Here is a 17,375-nt window from a genome sequence, read left to right on the forward strand (position 1 = left end):
CCGCGCTGAGGACGGGCTAAGGGCCACTTCCCCTGCCGCTTCAACTCCACCACGGGCGGCAAACCCGGTAAGATACATCTATACCGCTGCCGATCTTCTCAACCTCAGACACGTAGCAGAACGGCCCCATGTTCCTCCCTGTTTTAGGCATACCAACCCTCTCATGGGCCCTCACTACTGTCCTACGTGCACTTTGGACACTCACAAACCGACCAATACTGCCTCACGCCCAATATCAGCAGCACTTATAAATGCAAGATCGCTTCCCAAACACAAGCTCGAAATTGCTGATTTAATAGACACCTACAAACTGGATCTTTTGTTTATTACAGAAACCTGGGGGGACGAAGCCTCCGGTCCGGACTTCAAAGCTGCCACCCCTATCAACTTCAATGTGTGCAGATTAGACAGACCCATAAAAAAAGGTGGAGGTATAGCCATAATATACAGAGACCACTTTAAACTCTCCACGGTACAAACTATATGTCCCGAATACGAGGCCCTCCTTTTTACATTAGGCCTCTCTGCTAAATCATCATTTAAGGGCATGCTAATCTATCGACCTCCGGGATCGAGATCCAAGTTCCTAGCCAACTTAGGAAATATAATTGAAGGGGCCGCAGGCTCCCCTTATTTCACCATACTGGGCGATCTTAATTTTCATTTAGAAAACTCCAATGACCCGGATACTACACAGCTAATCATGGATCTAGCTGCCGCCGGCTTGATGCAAATAGTAGAATCTCCCACTCATCAAGCAGGCCACACCCTAGACGGTCTATTCACCAACAACCCCCAAATAGCCGTTACACAAGTAATCCCTCTGATATGGTCAGACCATTCAGCGATCTGCTTCTCCATCGAAGTGAGCCCCACTAAACCCCCGCCCACATCCGTCTCCGAATCCACGTATAGAGACTGGAAACATATCAACCTATCTCAGCTATCAGAGATAATGCAAGAAACCCACATCCCTAACGAGCAGGACCCTACCCTGGCTTCCTCTAACTATTTGAACAATTTAATCATGGCGTGCAACAAACTAGCCCCGATTAAAAACTCACGCCGAAACAGGAAATTACCATCAGCACAATGGTTTACAGAGCCCCTTCGAATTCAGAGACAGCATTGTAGGAACCTTGAAAGGAAGTGGCGCCGGCAATACAACCCCACTGATAAAACAAATTACAAAAACGCTCTTTCCATTTACAAAAAACTTATAAACTCAGAAAAAAGTCGCTACTACACCGCTCAAATCAACCAGGCAAAAAACTCAGCAGGAGAACTGTTTCAGGTGGTTACCCATCTGTCCAATCCACCTGCCCCACGACTAGAAGGCTCACAATCCCTAGCAGATGATTTGGCCAGCTTCTTTGAGGATAAGGTTAGCTCCATTTTTTCGACTTTTTCCCATTCATCCTCTCTCCCCACCCTGACATCACCTCCTATAAACAATAATGTCAGCTTCATATCTTTCAATCCTACTAATCAAGAACAAATCCGACATCTGGTAACTAGCACTAAATCGGGATCTCCCCTAGACCCATGCCCTCCAGCTATTCTGAATCTTATCCCAGAAACCATCTCCCCCGCGTTATCTACTATCTGTAACGCCATGTTTTCTACAGGCATTTATCCATCGGTCTGGAAAGAGGCAATCATTAAACCTCTCCTCAAGAAACCAACGTTGGACCCTCTTCTCCCTGCTAGCTATAGACCCATCGCCTGCCTTCCCTTCCCAGCTAAGATCTTCGAGAAGGTAATGAATACCCAACTCTCTAAATACATCAATGACAACGACCTTCTAGACGACACTCAGTTCGGCTTCAGGCAGGGCCATGGAACGGAAACTGCACTGCTCAAGGCAGCAGATGAGATCAGAACAGCTATGGACAAAGGAGGCGCGGCGGTCCTAATACTACTGGACCTTTCCGCTGCATTTGACACGGTCGATCATGTCACTCTGATCGACCGTGTCTCAGCTTTAGGCATAAGAGACAAGGCCAAAGACCTTATCGCCTCATTTTTAGCCAACCGCCCACAAACAGTCAAGATGGGTAACTTCACCTCCCAGACCTTTTCCCTCCCCTGCGGAGTTCCACAGGGTTCCTCGCTAAGTCCGACACTTTTTAATATCTATGTGTCGGACTTGGCGAGAGTAATAAAATCCCATGGAATTGCCCTCACAACGTATGCTGACGACACCCAATTAGTGCTATCAGTGCACAATGACGGAACATTTGTCGCAGCAAATTTTCAAGAAGGGATGAAGGCGATAGGCTCCTGGATGTCATCTAACTGCCTCAAGCTGAACTCCAACAAAACGGAGGTGATGACATTCGGGAGCTTGCAGCCGGCCTGGTCCCCCCAGTGGTGGCCATCACAGATGGGCACGCCCCCCCAGCCAGTAGTCAAGGTACGAAATTTGGGAGTCACTTTTGATAACAAATTGACGTTCCTCCACCACGCCAATTCTGTGGTATCCTCTGCTTTCTTCATCCTAAAAAGAATAAAGAAACTCCTCCCCTACCTGCCACAATCCGCCGGTAAAACATTGATCAGTACCCTAGTGTTCTCCAGAACCGATTATTGCAACTCCCTATTGCTGAATGCTCAGGAAAAGGTACTTAATAAGCTCCAGACGGTACAGAATGCCGCGGCCAGAATTCTCCTATCCATCCCCAAATTCACCCCTACCTCCCCTTACATCAAAAAATTACACTGGCTCCCCATCAGGAGCCGAATAAAGTTTAAGGCACTCTGCATAGCCTATAAAACCTTGAACAATCCCGGACCATTGTTCCTAAAAAAAGCCCTCTGCCCAGTGGAACATCAGAGAACATTACGGTCGGCATCAGCCCACCTGTTAAAAGTCCCACGGACAAAAAAAACCAACTGGGGAGACAGATGCTTCACCATCGCAACTGCCAAACTATGGAACACTCTGCCACTCCACATTAAAACTGCCCCCACGCTGCTAAAATTTAGAAAAAGTCTCAAAACCTGGCTGTTTACCTCCTAAATTCTTCCCCTACTGAAGTGAAGATCTGTAACATTAGCGCCGAGACACCCGTATGGGTAATTGATGCGCTCTAAAAATTGCGATAAATAAATAAAATAAATAAATAATGGTAGTGCGTTGTTGTGCCCGTATTGTGATGGCTGTTTCCCCTGCCAAACTAGCCTCTATTCATTGTCCATGAGTTCCGGGCCTAGGCCCTCGACCCATTTCTCCCCAACATTAGTCAGGGGTTGTTTCAGATTATTCAGTAGCACCTTGTAAAATTATACAACGACTTTTTTCCCATTCCCAGAGTAAGTAATTCTGAAAGCATATGATTTGTGAAGGATTATTTATCTAATTCACCTCAGTTCTCCTGTATCAACGATATTATTCTCCAATTGGTTAAAAACTGGTCATTGGGTAAGGCTATATCCGTCAATAATTCCCTCAATGATTTGAAGATACCTTCATCAGCCGCAGTCCAGATATCCTGAGTGTTCTTCCACTCTCCAGTTTGTAAGCCCAGTCAACTTCTGATGGGCTGTTTAGAAGAGCAGTTGTGCAATTACAGTGTTTGTTGCTGATAGTTACCCCGCCAAGTTTGCAACTGGCAGTAATCTTGAGAGTCCACTCAGCATATCCCTTTTATGCAGCAACAGTATAAAAGCCCCCTGGGAGATCAGGGTGTCGAAGGTGACAGATCTCGACCTGTCATTAACAAAACATCAACTTGGTGCCCACATATGGTGAAACCTGCATGATCCACCCTAATCAGATACATGAGGTGGTGCTCCACTTGGATGTCCACAATGGCCGCTAGAGGTTCTATCGCTATTGCAAAAACCAGTGGGGGGAGGGGCCAGCCTTGTCTTGTTCCAACCCAAATCTGGCATGCCTCTGATATAAATCTGCTGGTGCACCTCAGAGCTGAACGGTATGTGTACAACAAGCACATCCAATGGCGTACATTGTGCCTGAACCCGAATTGTAGCAAAATTGCAAAGATACACTTCCAAAAGAGAATATTGAAAGCCTTTTTAAGTGGGTATGGAGTACCTTGATGTTAAAAAGGCTAACTGCAAATATGTCTTGATTCACTATGACACATTTGGCATCATCAATGGTTCTGCAAGGTTTCAGTCTCTACCAAGTGTATGCCATTTGGTCAATTAATACCTTTTAATGCCCCTCCCTCCCTCAGGGTTTTTTGAACATGAGATGCCCGGTTTCATGAACTTGGGATGCCTGATTTCACTCCTTCTCTTTGATTTATTTCAGGAACTACTAATCACCTAGTTGCTTTAGGCAAATAATATCTGCCCTAGAAAACGTTTGCAAATGTTTTTGCTCTTCCATTTGGCCTACATTGAAGTCTGATGCAGTGCTTCCTATGTGCAAATTTACCAGAGTCCTGGGGCAGTCAGGGATTACTAGGCTCAGAATGCAACCGTGAACGTTAGTTACCAGTGATGTTCTGGGACTTTACTGTTGGACCCAAAATTGAGCAGCAATTGCACCCTTTTAGCACTTGACCCTCAGGATAACAAATTTGAATTGTCTATTGCTTATTAAGGGGAGCGGAGTAGAGTGGAATCTCAAAACTCAATAGAACACACAACATGGATTAATAAATCATTGAACAGCTAGTGCTTTTACATAAGAGACATTTTTTTTTATTTCCACACGTACAGCGCAATACTGTACATAAAAGGTTAGAGGACAAAAATGTGGTACACAGTATTCAAATTAAATATCACTATATTAGGGAGCTAGCTAGTACTAACGGACGCTGTTCACCGTGCGAAGGCAGTGTACAATATCGACGTGCAATCTATAGCTGCTACTGTCCTAGAAAAATTATTGGATTAGGTATTCTCACCTACACCTCCCACAGAAGATATAGCTAGCTTTGTGGTAGTGCATAATATTTCCCAAAGACACAGTACTCCCACAGTGCTGCTCCCCAGCCCTGTATGTTTGCATTTTAGTCCATCGCAGGTTGGCCTACCTTTGCTGGATGCTGGTAGGGGCTGTGCAGAAAATTATTGGGTGAGGTATTCTGGTTCAGTCTGTGTTCATTGTCTACGCCTCCCACAGGACTCTGCTTAGTCCCAGCTGATGCTACTACTGACTCTGACCCCACATCTTGTGTATAGGCACATACTCTAGCTAAGAAATTGGGGTATCACGCATACTGGTGTGGAGAAGGCACGTGCCACAAGCACTGATTGGAGTGCAGTGTTCCAGGATGACTGAGGAGGTTAGGTGAGACCAATGTGTCCTGACCGCCGGATAGGGCCCCTTACAATGATCCTCAATTGAGGTGGAATAATAGCCCGGTATTCCAGAAGAGACCAGTCAGCCAACTTGATTAGGTCATCCCTATTCGAGGGAGACTAAACCCCCAGAAAGGGGCATACCACACTCACTTCTGGTCCTGATGAAGTGCACCCTACTTCGGGGCCTAGAAGTCACAAAACATGTTGTTACATGCCAGGCTTCCTGTACCTTGTCTATGTCACCTACAATAGCACTTCCACTCCCATAATGCATTGGTCCTGGGGATCGGTTTGTGTACTATCGCATATCACACTGGAAAAGTGTGATCAGGTGACCACAGGACTATAAAAGAGACTTGTCCACTAACTCAGGTGCTTGTCTTACTCGCTCTGTGTGGACCACGCCCCTTGACCTGGAATCTTTCTTGTTGAACTTCCTATTGTACTCCTGAAACCTTTGTTGGACCTTCCTTGAGAGCTATGGTTACCTCCTCCCTTTTTTTGCTACAGTTTGGCTCTTGTGGACACTACAGCATGAGGCTCCAATAGGATTGTATCATGGATCCTTTTATCCGCTGCCTTGCATGGAGCTCCTGACTTTCCATGCTTCCTGTACTATCGTAGACACGGTCTAGTGTCTCGCTCTGATGTCAGTACACTAAACACCCACCCACCACCAGGCGTCATTGGTCAGATGACCCTGGGTAATAAAAGGGGCTGAGCGCACGTGCTCGCGGCCCATTAGCTAACCACTATCACTGTGTCCGTGTCTGATTTCTCATCAGCATAATGAGGGCCTAGCACCCATCATCACACTTCCCTCGCTGTGTTACCAGCCCTGCCTTACCAACAGCTGACACGCCGAGCTCTCGCTAGTGCACATTTGGGAATTACGCCGTGCGGGGTTCAGCGTTTCCAGCTTCCTTGAACCACTTCCCGCTACTGCCCTGTTTGGATGTTTTGTAAAACAGCGTGAGGATGCTCTGCTTGCTTTGTTCTTGACCGCGACCTTCACGCGGTGGAAAATGGCTTTTGTGTACATTTAAAGACGCAAGGTTAAATACGAAGTCCGCATCCGTCTCTCAGTCGCTGACTGCCTCTCCATTTGAATTATGCCAGCGTTACCTTTGTTGTTGTGCACTTCTGGAAAGCATGTGGGGCATTTAAGAAACGAGATATAAGACGCTGGATATAAAGACAAACAGGCCTATGCATCAAAGTAAATACCGGGAGCAAATGGGAAGATTCTCAGAATCTGCCCCTTTGCTCCCGGTATTTTTGCATCTGGGATGCATCATCCCAAATGCAAAAATCGCAATTTAAGGAATCTCTAAATTGAGATTCCTTAAATTGCGATTGCATTTAAGGAATCCCAAATTGAGATTCCTTAAATGCAATGCATGAAAATAAAAAAAAATAGTGAATTCGCCAATAGGAGTAGCAAATTACCATGAAGTTGAATTTCATGGTAATTTGCTAAAACTTTGAAAAAAGCACTTTTGTGCAATTTTCAAAGTTTCATGTTGCGCACACACATGCCCTTAGGGCATGTGTGTGTGCAACATATGTGCAGAGATCAATTTCAGGGGTGCAACAGGGTGTCATTTTAACACCCTTGCACCCTTGAAATTGCATGAGCAATTTGCGAGTACCTAGTGGTACTCTCAAATTGCTCATGCAATCTCCAATTCATTCCTATGGGCCTGTAGGCCCATAGGAATGAATGGGACAGCATTCCTTAATTGCGACTAGCAATTTGCGAGTCGCAATTAAGGAATGTTTAGGAATCGCTATTTTAATAGCGATTCCTACATGCATAGGCTTTTGCTATTCCTAAATAGCGATTCCTTAAAAATCGCTATTTAGGAATAGCAAAAGGCTATGTTGATGCATCTGCCAGTAAGGGCCATATTTATCAACATACCCTTTTGGAATTTCTTAATAGCGATTTTTAAGGCATCGCTATTTAGAAATCGCAAAATGGCATGTATGTAGAAAATCGCTTTTTTTTGCGATTTCTTAAAATTCCTTGATTGCGTTTAGCAAATTGCTAATCGCAATTAAGGAATAATTTCCCATTCATTACTATGGGCCAGGAGGCGCATAGGAATGAATGTGAAATTAATCTCAATTTGTGATTCGCAATTTGCTAATCGCAAATTGAGAATAATTTCAAGGGTGCAGGGGTGTCCAAAGGACACCCTGTTGCACCCCTGAAATATGCATGGGTGCACATGTGGCGCACATGCATGCCCTAAGTTGTCCTGGAAGTTGTGTACACATACCAGGGTGTCCGGGGGCCTGCTGTCGAGCCTCCAGAGTGACCGACCCGGTGCACCCTGTCAAGTTGCAGAGTGGTGTCTGGACATAGTCTTATATTTCGAAGCCCTCAGTGTCCACTGGGACCTCCTGCAGGGTGAAACTTGTGGCGAGATCTGTTCTTCATATCCTCTGCATGGGCCCAAAGGTCGGCCTGTTGTTCGTGCAGATTAATACCCTCCTGCATCAGCATCTCAACCCCCTGCATCTGGCAAGTTCCTTATCCTCTATGAAGGATATTTGCTCTCTTACAGAGCTCAGGTCCAGCTTCACATCTTGCGGTTCTTAAAGATGCCCCTCTTGAGTTCTGGATGTCCACCTTGAGGGAGTCGAACAGGGAAGCCAGAAAGGCCCAGGTCACTGGCACCCAATCCTGGTCGTGATTTTCCACTGAGTCCGTCTGATGAGGCAGTTGTGAGCCAGGGTGGGTTCCTTAAAGGCAGCTGAGGTAGACCGGGTTAGCATGTTGTGCACAGAATGTTCTCATTTGGCTTTTGCTGCCGCTAAGGTGAAGGTGAAGGTGATACATACTGCAAGTCTATGTCCATACAGCTGCAGGTCCCTGTGTAGCACACCTATAAGCTGTCCCCAACCAGGTCCCGCAGCACACGCAAGCATTCACAGCAAGGCAGAATACGTTGAGGGTCTGTTTTTGCTTCCAAGAGGCAATCAGGCGTTAGGGTGAATAGGTACTGAAGTCTCAAGAGGCAGCTGGATCCATGGGGCGCCATCAACAACCCATTGCTTGACCAGGCAAGTCACCAGGAAAATGTGTCCATATGAATGGAACACACCACAGGCCAGGCCCCAGGCCACGTTCTTCCCAAAGGCCTGCCTGGTCATCAGACCCCATCTGGAATGTCCACTCTAGGCCCCAGGATGCTTTCATTTCTACAAACCAGGTGTTGCAGGCTGCGTTTGAAGGATCATCCTTGGGGTCCCCCAGCCAGTGTTGTTGTGGGCAAGACTTCTTCCTTTCAGTGTCTGGGTGGCAGCTGCGGTGGCCATGTCCTCCTGGTGACACCATGTGTGTCACAGAACTGCTGCGGCCCTCCAATCATCTCTCCGCATCACTGTAAGTCGTCTGGCGCTACGATGCGAAGTTGTGCAGTGCGGCTGGCAGGGCTTAGACTCTGGTGGCCGCCATCTTGCCATTCCTCAGGTTGGCCATACAGACCACCAAACGGTGGCAAGAATCCTCCAGGCGTTATAATGAGTCCCTGTATGGGATTGAGGGTCTCTGTCACTCAAACACAGTGCTGGTCAGTCACCGCCTCGGGAAGGAAGAGCTCGTTGGAACTCAGGTGCGGACAGCTGCCATCTTGCCTGGTTCAGGATTCAGCTGCGTGCTGCGGCTAGAGTTCTCTGAGAGTCAAAACGCACCTCTCCATGGGAAGCTCGGAGGTCTTGACTGTTGCTGGGACAATTTCGGATGCTGCAATGTGCCCCAGGACTCAGCAATTAACGGCACTTGGTGGTCCGGGCAGTGGAGGAGCGAACACCCCCTCTCACCCCACCACCATCTTGGCACGCTCCCCCAGTATTGTTTTTAAACATACAATCTCCTCTGTTGTTACACACTTGCATGGGTCAGGATGTAAGAGTTAGCTGGAGGATTAGATGCAAAAGGAGGACGAAGCAGAAAAACAATTATGAGGTGCTCAGAACATATAGAGGAAGTAACACTCCAAGTGGGTAGTTCTGGGTTCTTGCTAAAAACAGTATGTGATATGCCCCTTGATGTGACTGGAAACCTGCACCAGTGAAGAAAATTCAATTGTAGATATTGCAGCACAGAAAAAGGAGGTAAAGGTGTCTGTGAAATTATCAAACCAATGGAAAAAGTCCCATGGTTCTAATTTAGAGTTGTTTCTGGTTAACAGGTAACCAAACAGGCCTAAAAGGTTTTGCAAGCTGCCGAGATTTCTCCCTGAGGGGTTGTATTTTAGTGAGTGGAGTAGCAAGTGCTACATCAGCGCTATTTCAACCAAGAACATTGGGCTTGCTTAAGTTTAATATGAACGCACTTTTGAATCAGCCTCTACCAGTGACATCTTGTATTACTCAAGTTTGGTGTGCGAGCATCAGCATAAACAAGGTTTTTGAGCTTGTGTGTTCCAACTTGAAGACCATTGAGCTGTCTGCTCTCCTGCTGTGCTTAATACACATCAGCTGTATAAAGTGGGAATGTGATTACTTATGTTTACTGTTTCAGACTGGTGCAGACGTGTCACTTAAGTCTCTGCTACCCATAATCTATAGAGTACAGTAGCCAATATTTGTATATGAGGGCATAGACTCAATATTGACGAGCAGACACTCACACCAGTTGGTGTTAGGGGAACTGAGGGAGCTAGATTCTTATATGCCCTTCCACCTCTCCTGTAATCTGTCCTTGTATAGAATTAAATACCCAAGAGGAACCCTATTAAAATGGGGACTTCATTATTTGGAATAAATCAAGATTTTACTGAATGACTAAAGTCAGGTTGGTTGGAGGCAATAGATGATGTAGTACTGTCTGTTTTTTAACTATAGACTGTGGGGAATATTTATGGAGAGTATGGTTCAGGGCAGGACAGCAAGTCATCTAGCTGCGCTGCCCTGTGTAACAGGGAAAGTGTAGGAATGTGCCAAATGTATCCAATACGGTGCATTCCTATCCTCTTCCCTTGCGCTGGCGCAGTGGCAGCCTTGCGCCAATGCAGACACCATTGTGTTGTGCACAAAAAAGATCCCTGAGAGGCTTTTTTCTCTTTCTATGTGTGCTGCATAGAAAGAGAACGGAAGAAGGAGAAATAAACAAATGCCTCCTCGTTATGCCTCCTCTGGGAAGGCGTAAGATTCTTTCACATTCCCAGTGTTACAAGTCCATGTAAATTTGGAAATGCGTCGAAATCCGTGGGAGTACACACCACAATGAAACACCTACCGGAAGGCATAATAAGGCAATGCAGTGATTTGCGCTGCGTTGCCTTTCTTCAAATTCATGAAGCCACTCACGTGGCTTTGAGTGGCTTCATTATCCTGTTGTACAGGTTTGCATCGTACATGTACCACATTGTGTGGTGCAAGCATGACGCAAAGATCTCATAAATATGGCCCATGATTTTCAGTAAAGTACATTGCAGTAAGCCGCTTGAGAAGGTGGTATGCTTTCTGGCACCGTTTAATAAAAAAATGTATGGTCTTAGTGGACTCACCGTTGCATACGATATCACAGGGTTTGATCATAGTCGCTCTATGTAGAGTTAAGTGGGAACTATGTCAAAGCACATGATGTATGATGAGAAGAACGGGAAATCAGGGAAAATTGTCCCTTGAGGACTAATACACAAACGTGATTAGGCATCTAAGTTCCACTTAGATGCACTATTAAATCCATTTGCAGTGCTACAATTTGTATCAAATTTCTATATGTCAACATTTCAGCTTGGTGAAAATTCTGTCTTTTGTGCATGCAAGAATTTCTGGAATTTTTTTTAAGCCATAGCTTTCCATGAGTATTCTTCGAGATATATGAAGGTGGGGAACATCCTTTACAACGAAACCCTTACAACGCTGTACCATTACAACACAGGCTTAACAACAAAAGTCGTTACAACGACTTTTGCTGGAGGGCGCTCTAGGATAGGGAATAGTTTAATTTACTATCCAGCACCTTCCCTACTATCCACGGGGACAGGAGTTGGAATAGTAAATTAAACTATTCACTATCCAGTGCCCCCCAACGCAAGTCGTTGTAACGACTTGCGTTGTAAAACCTGCGTTGTAACGGTACACGTGGTAATACCACACGTTGTACCGTCATACATCCATATGAAGGCTTCAAAAAAGTTAGAAATGCTGCTGGATTTATATGAAATACCTTTCTTTCTTTTCTTGCCTTCCCTTTGTGACTGTGGCAATGTAAATGTATACAGAAAAGCAAAAGATGGTGCAGATGATCAGTTAACAAAAACTGTTAATACCTAAGGTTAATTAGTTCTGCAGATCTTCACAGCAAATGTACTCAATAATTCACTCACACACTCGCTTGTAACTTCACACATTCAAAATAACTGTTTGCAGAATTTTTTTGTAATGAGATTTGGTAATGTATAGATAGGTGAAAGAGATTTATTTTATTGGACAATAAAATGTGTGTAAATATAGAACCTCTTTTTGTACTATGTGGAAGAAATGCAGTTATAAATGATAAGCCATTTAAAAAAAATCATGAAGAAAATACTGTCCAAATATATCTGATTCAGATGTAAAAGTTAACATTTAAAATATTGAGTTACCAAACTTGTTTAATACGGATTTATCACATATGTTTTTTAATAGGGACCAGTGGCATATGTGCTGACAGATGAACATTTAGATTTTTTCTTTTGGAATCCAATGAATGGCCAGTACTACAAGCAGTTTGATATTTATTGTCCTCTGCAGAGTGTTGACTGTTTAATTGGTACAGATAATGTAAGTATGCTGAATTCAAAGTGTAGCAAAATAGACAGGATTTTATTAGAGTTGTGTGAAATCTGCAGTACATCCAATTGCAGTACGCTTAAAACTGCGACTGTTATTTGCTTTCTTTGGAGCGCACAATATTATTCCAAACACAAATCCACTCTCAAAACCTGCCTTGAATATGCATTAGTGGCAGATGAAAATCAAGTTAAGGGGTGCACACTAAGGGTCTGATTATGAGTTTGGCAGTATGGGCTCGGGGCGGCACGTGATGTCACTGCCCCGCTCTCACACTGCCAAACTCAAGCGCTGACCGCCTGCCGGATTAGAAGTAGTAATCCGGGCAGGCGGTCCTGCAGCAGCTTGCCCACAGCGCTCCTTTTTGAAGGCTCATAGGAGAGCAGCGCCATGTGATCATAACTAGTAACAAAAAAGAGCTGGCTCTAATCAGCAAGGCTGAGCCTATAAGACAACGTAACAAAGGCAGTGGCGTCACTGGGGTTGGTGTCACCCGGTGCGGGTAACTCATGGTGTCACCCCCTCACAACTTACCGCATGGACCACCTCTGTCGGAAATGTACGGCGCTAGGTACGGTCTTACTCCCTCTAGCTCCCTCTCTCTGTCTAGCTCCCTCTAGCTCCCTCTCTAGCTCCCTCTGTCTCCCTCTCTCTCTGTCTTACTCCCTCTAGCTCCCTCTCTCTGTCTAGCTCCCTCTCTAGCTCCCTCTCGGTCTTACTCCCTCTAGCTCCCTCTCTCTCTCTGTCTTACTCCCTCTAGCTCCCTCTCCCTCTGTCTTACTCCCTCTAGCTCCCTCTCTGTCTTGCCCCCTCTAGCTCCCTCTCTCCCTCTCTTGCTGCTTCTAGCTCCCTCTCTCTGTCTTACTCCCTCTAGCTCCTGCTCTCTCTCTCTTACTCCCTCTAGCTCCTTCTCTCTCTTTTACTCCCTCTAGCTCCCTCTCTCTCTGTCTTGCTCCCTCTAGCTCCCTCTCTCTGTTTTACTCCCTCTAGCTCCCTCTCTCTCTCTGTCTTGCTCCCTCTAGCTCCCTCTCTCTGTCTTACTCCCTCTAACTTCCTCTCTCTGTCTTACTCCCTCTAGCCCCCTCTCTCTTACTCCCTCTAGCTCCTTCTCTCTCTCTTACTCCCTCTAGCCCCCTCTCTCTCTGTTTTGCTCCCTCTAGCTCTCTCTCTCTGTCTTACTCCCTCTAGCTCCCTTTCACTCTGGCTTGCTCCCTCTCTCTCTCTTACTCCCTCTCTCTGTCTAGCTCCCTCTCTCTCTGTCTTGCTCCCTCTAGCTCCCTCTGTCTTCCTCTCTGTCTTACTCCCTCTCTCTCTGTCTTACTCCCTCTACCTCCCTCTCTCTCTGGCTTACTCCCTCTAGCTCCCTCTCTCTGTCTAGCTCTCTCTAGCTCCCTCTATCTCTCTCTTACTCCCTCTAGCTCCCTCTCCCTCTGTCTTGCTCCCTCTAGCTCCCTCTCTCTCTCTATCTTAATCCCTCTAGCTCCCTCTCTCTGTCTAGCTCCCTCTCTCCCTGTCTTACTCCCTCTAGCTCTCTCTGTCTTACTCCCTCTAGCTCCCTCTCTCTCTGTCTTACTCCCTTAGCTCCCTCTCTCTCTGTCTTACTCCCTCTAGCTCCCTCTCTCTTACTCCCTCTAGCTCCCTCTCTGTCTTGCTCCCTCTAGCTACCTCTCTCTGTCTTGCTCCATCTAGCTCCCTCTCTCTCTGTCTTACTCCCTCTAGCTCCCTCTCTCTCCGTCTTAGTCCCTCTAGCTCCCTCTCTGTCTTGCTCCCTCTAGCTCCCTCTCTCTCTCTTACTCCCTCTAGCTCCCTCTCTCTCTGTCTTGCTCGCTCTAGCTCCCTCTAGCTCTCTCTCTCTGTCTTACTCCCTCTAGCTCCCTCTCACTCTCTCTTGCTCCCTCTCTCTCTCTTACTCCCTCAGTCTCCTTCTCCTTCTCCCTCTCTCTTGCTCCCTCTAGCTCCCTCTGTCTCACTCTCTTTCTGTCTTACTCCCTCTAGCTCCCTCTCTCTTACTCCCTCTCGCTCCCTCTGTCTTGCTCCCTCTAGCTCCCTCTCTGTTTTACTCCCTCTAGCTCCCTCTGTCTCCCTCTCTCTCTGTCTTACTCCCTCTAGCCCCCTCTCTCTCTGTCTTACTCCCTCTAGCTCACTCTCCCTCTGTCTTACTCCCTCTAGCTCCCTCTCTCTGTCTTGCTCCCTCTAGCTCTATCTCTCTGTTTTACTCCCTCTAGCTCCCTGTCTCCCTCTCTCTCTGTCTTACTCCCTCTAGCTCCCTCTCGCTCTGTCTCACTCCCTCTAGCTCCCTCTCTCTCTGTCTTACTCCCTCTAGCTCCCTCTCTCTTACTCCCTCTAGCTCCCTCTGTCTTGCTCCCTCTAGCTACCTCTCTCTGTCTTGCTCTGTCTAGCTCCCCCTCTCTCTGTCTTACTCCCTCTAGCTCCCTCTCTCTCCGTCTTAGTCCCTCTAGCTCCCTCTCTCTCTCTTGTTCCCTCTAGCTCCCTCTCTCTCTCTTACTCCCTCTAGCTCCCTGTCTTCCTCTCTCTCTGTCTTACTCCCTCTAGCTCCCTCTCGCTCTGTCTCACTCCCTCTAGCTCCCTCTCTCTCTGTCTTACTCCCTCTAGCTCCCTCTCTCTTACTCCCTCTAGCTCCCTCTGTCTTGCTCCCTCTAGCTACCTCTCTCTGTCTTGCTCTGTCTAGCTCCCTCTCTCTCTGTCTTACTCCCTCTAGCTCCCTCTCTCTCCGTCTTAGTCCCTCTAGCTCCCTCTCTCTGTCTTGCTCCCTCTAGCTCCCTCTCTCTCTCTTACTCCCTCTAGCTCCCTCTCTCTCTGTCTTGCTCGCTCTAGCTCCCTCTAGCTCTCTCTCTCTCTGTCTTACTCCCTCTAGCTCCCTCTCACTCTGTCTTGCTCCCTCTCTCTCTCTTACTCCCTCAGTCTCCTTCTCCCTCTCTCTAGCTCCCTCTGTCTCCCTCTCTCTCTGTCTTACTCCCTCTAGCTCCCTTTCTCTCTGTCTTACTCCCTCTAGCTCCCTCTCCCTCTGTCTAGCTCCTTCTCTCTCTCTCTGTCTTACTCCCTCTAGCTCCCTCTTTCTGCCTCTCTCTCTGTCTTACTCCCTCTAGCTCCCTCTCTCTGTCTTACTCCCTCTAGCTCCCTCTCTCTGTCTTACTCCCTCTAGCTCCCTCTTTCTCTGTCTTGCTCCCTCTAGCTCCCTCTCTCTTATTCCCTCTAGCTCCCTCTCTCTTATTCCCTCTAGCTCCCTCTTTCTCTGTCTTGCTCCCTCTAGCTCCCTCTCTCTTATTCCCTCTAGCTCCCTCTCTCTCTGTCTTGCTTCCTCCAGCTCCCTTTCTCTCTATCTTACTCCCTCTATCTCCCTCTCTCTGTCTAGCTCCCTCTCTCTCTCTTACTCCCTCTAGCTCCCTCTCTCTCTGTCTTTCTCACTCTAGCTCTCTCTCTTTCTCTGTCTTACTCCCTCTAGCTCCATTTCTCTCTCTGCCCTCGGCATACACGGACCAAGATGGGTGTGTCTGCAGAACTTGTCTGGAGGGACCAAGAAAGGGCTCTGGTGTTAAGGAAGGAGCTGTGGAGCTTAGAGAAAACGCCATCCTGCACATGGGGTTGTATCATAAAAGGCCCTGCCGAGTACCTAGTCACGTGGGCACTTTGAGGGTGTTCAACTACCCGCAGGGCTAAGTGCGAGACACTGCAAAGATGCGTACACGGGCCAAGTGCAAATGGACCCTTTGAAAGGGCTCTAATGGTCTCAGGGGCAGTGGGGTCATTGCTTAGGCAGCTTGAGGTGCGTACACTACAAAGGAGGCCCGTATCCTCACTGTCCACATACTTTCATCTGCTAAGTGCATTAAGGCAGAGTGGAGGAAACAACACACTTCAAGGTTCTACTAGTAATAGCGCCGCTTAGACCTGGCCATTACTTACTTCTATCTCTCATTCGCTCGTCTCGGAATCACGTCACTGAGCTGCAGGGGGGTCTCCAGTCTCCCACTGCTGCAATATGGATGTTTACACTGCCTGCTGCGCGGGCGGCCCATGCTGAGAGTCAGTCATGGACAGGTATGGGGCGCCGAGGTAATAATTACATTTTTAAACGCACCCTAGGCCCCGAGGCAGCAGAAGCTTGACTCTCTGCCTCTCTCCAGTTCCCCGCCACTTCTAATGACTTCCTGTGTTCTGGAGGCAACCGGAATTGAGGTCCCAACATCCAATAATCTCTCCTTGCCTCTGCTCTGTTGAGCCAAGGGTAGGAAGTCTTCAGTGATTGACAACCGCGCCGAGGGCCCGGGGTGCGCCGGGTCCGTCGCAGCAGATTGCAACATTGTAGCACCTCATGGACTCTGAGAGGAGAGACAGATTTAACTGTTAACTATCTGACGGAGCCAGCTGCTGTAGTAAGTCTACAGCGCCGGGGAGCAGCATGGTGTCACCCCCATGTGAGGGTGTCACCCGGTGCGGTCCGCACCCCCCGCACCCCCCTAGTGACGCCACTGAACAAAGGAATATGCCAATACTGATATGGTGGTTTCATACCCTAAGTAGCATCCAGGAAAGAAATTCAATTCAAAAGAGAAGCCTCTCTCTTTTGGTCTGCCCCTGCCATTCTAGTGCTGATTTGTACTGCACTTGTTTTGATTTTCTGTACGCAACCCTTATAAAATATATGTCTCTGATAAAATTGACTGTCATGAATCAATTGGAGTGTATTCTTTTATAGAAATATTGTTGTGATTTTTTGTTGAATATAGAGCAGACCCCCTTACTTCTCACACTGGAATACTGAACCCTCCAGATTGTGCGGAGTATCCTGTATGAATGTGTGGATGCGAGCGGAATGACTGTGATATGTTTGATCAGTGAAGGTGTAATTGTGATTTTATCGTGTGGTGTCCTATTCTTCTTCGCGCGTTTGCAATGCTTTAATTGAAATGATGTACTAAGTACCATACGTTGTATTTTCATATTCATATGGTATGAATAAATAGCTATTTAATAGCATTACCCAGTTTTGAATTGAATTTCTTTCCTGGATGCTACTTAGGGTATGAAACAACCATATCAGTATTGGTATACTCCTTTGTTACGTTATGTGATCAGCACAGCGCATTCCAGCACATCTTGGACTGTAAAGTCCATGCTGTCCTGGAACAGGGGGCCACCCCATGTGCCTCCCTGCATACATTTCCAGGCGATGAGGCAATAAGGGGCCCTGTAGGGCCTCCTTTATTGCCTCACCACCACAGTTTTCATGGTGGCCTCACCGCCATGAAAACTGTGGCAGTGAGGAAACTCCAAATATG

General features: G+C 47.0%; 1 protein-coding gene across 1 annotated transcript in view; it reads left to right on the forward strand.

Annotated features, from left to right (window-relative positions):
• The window catches only part of CC2D2B (coiled-coil and C2 domain containing 2B), a 1,912,120-nt gene that overhangs the window by 1,745,339 nt on the left and 149,406 nt on the right, over positions 1 to 17,375 (forward strand). The window contains exon 37 of the mRNA XM_086919535.1: positions 11,932 to 12,066. Within this exon, the coding sequence (XP_086775661.1) occupies positions 11,932 to 12,066 (135 nt within the window). The remainder of the gene's footprint in view (positions 1 to 11,931; positions 12,067 to 17,375) is intronic.

Source organism: Lissotriton vulgaris, chromosome 5 (genome assembly GCF_964263255.1).
Source record: "Lissotriton vulgaris chromosome 5, aLisVul1.2, whole genome shotgun sequence".
NCBI classification, from domain to species: Eukaryota; Metazoa; Chordata; class Amphibia; order Caudata; family Salamandridae; genus Lissotriton; species Lissotriton vulgaris.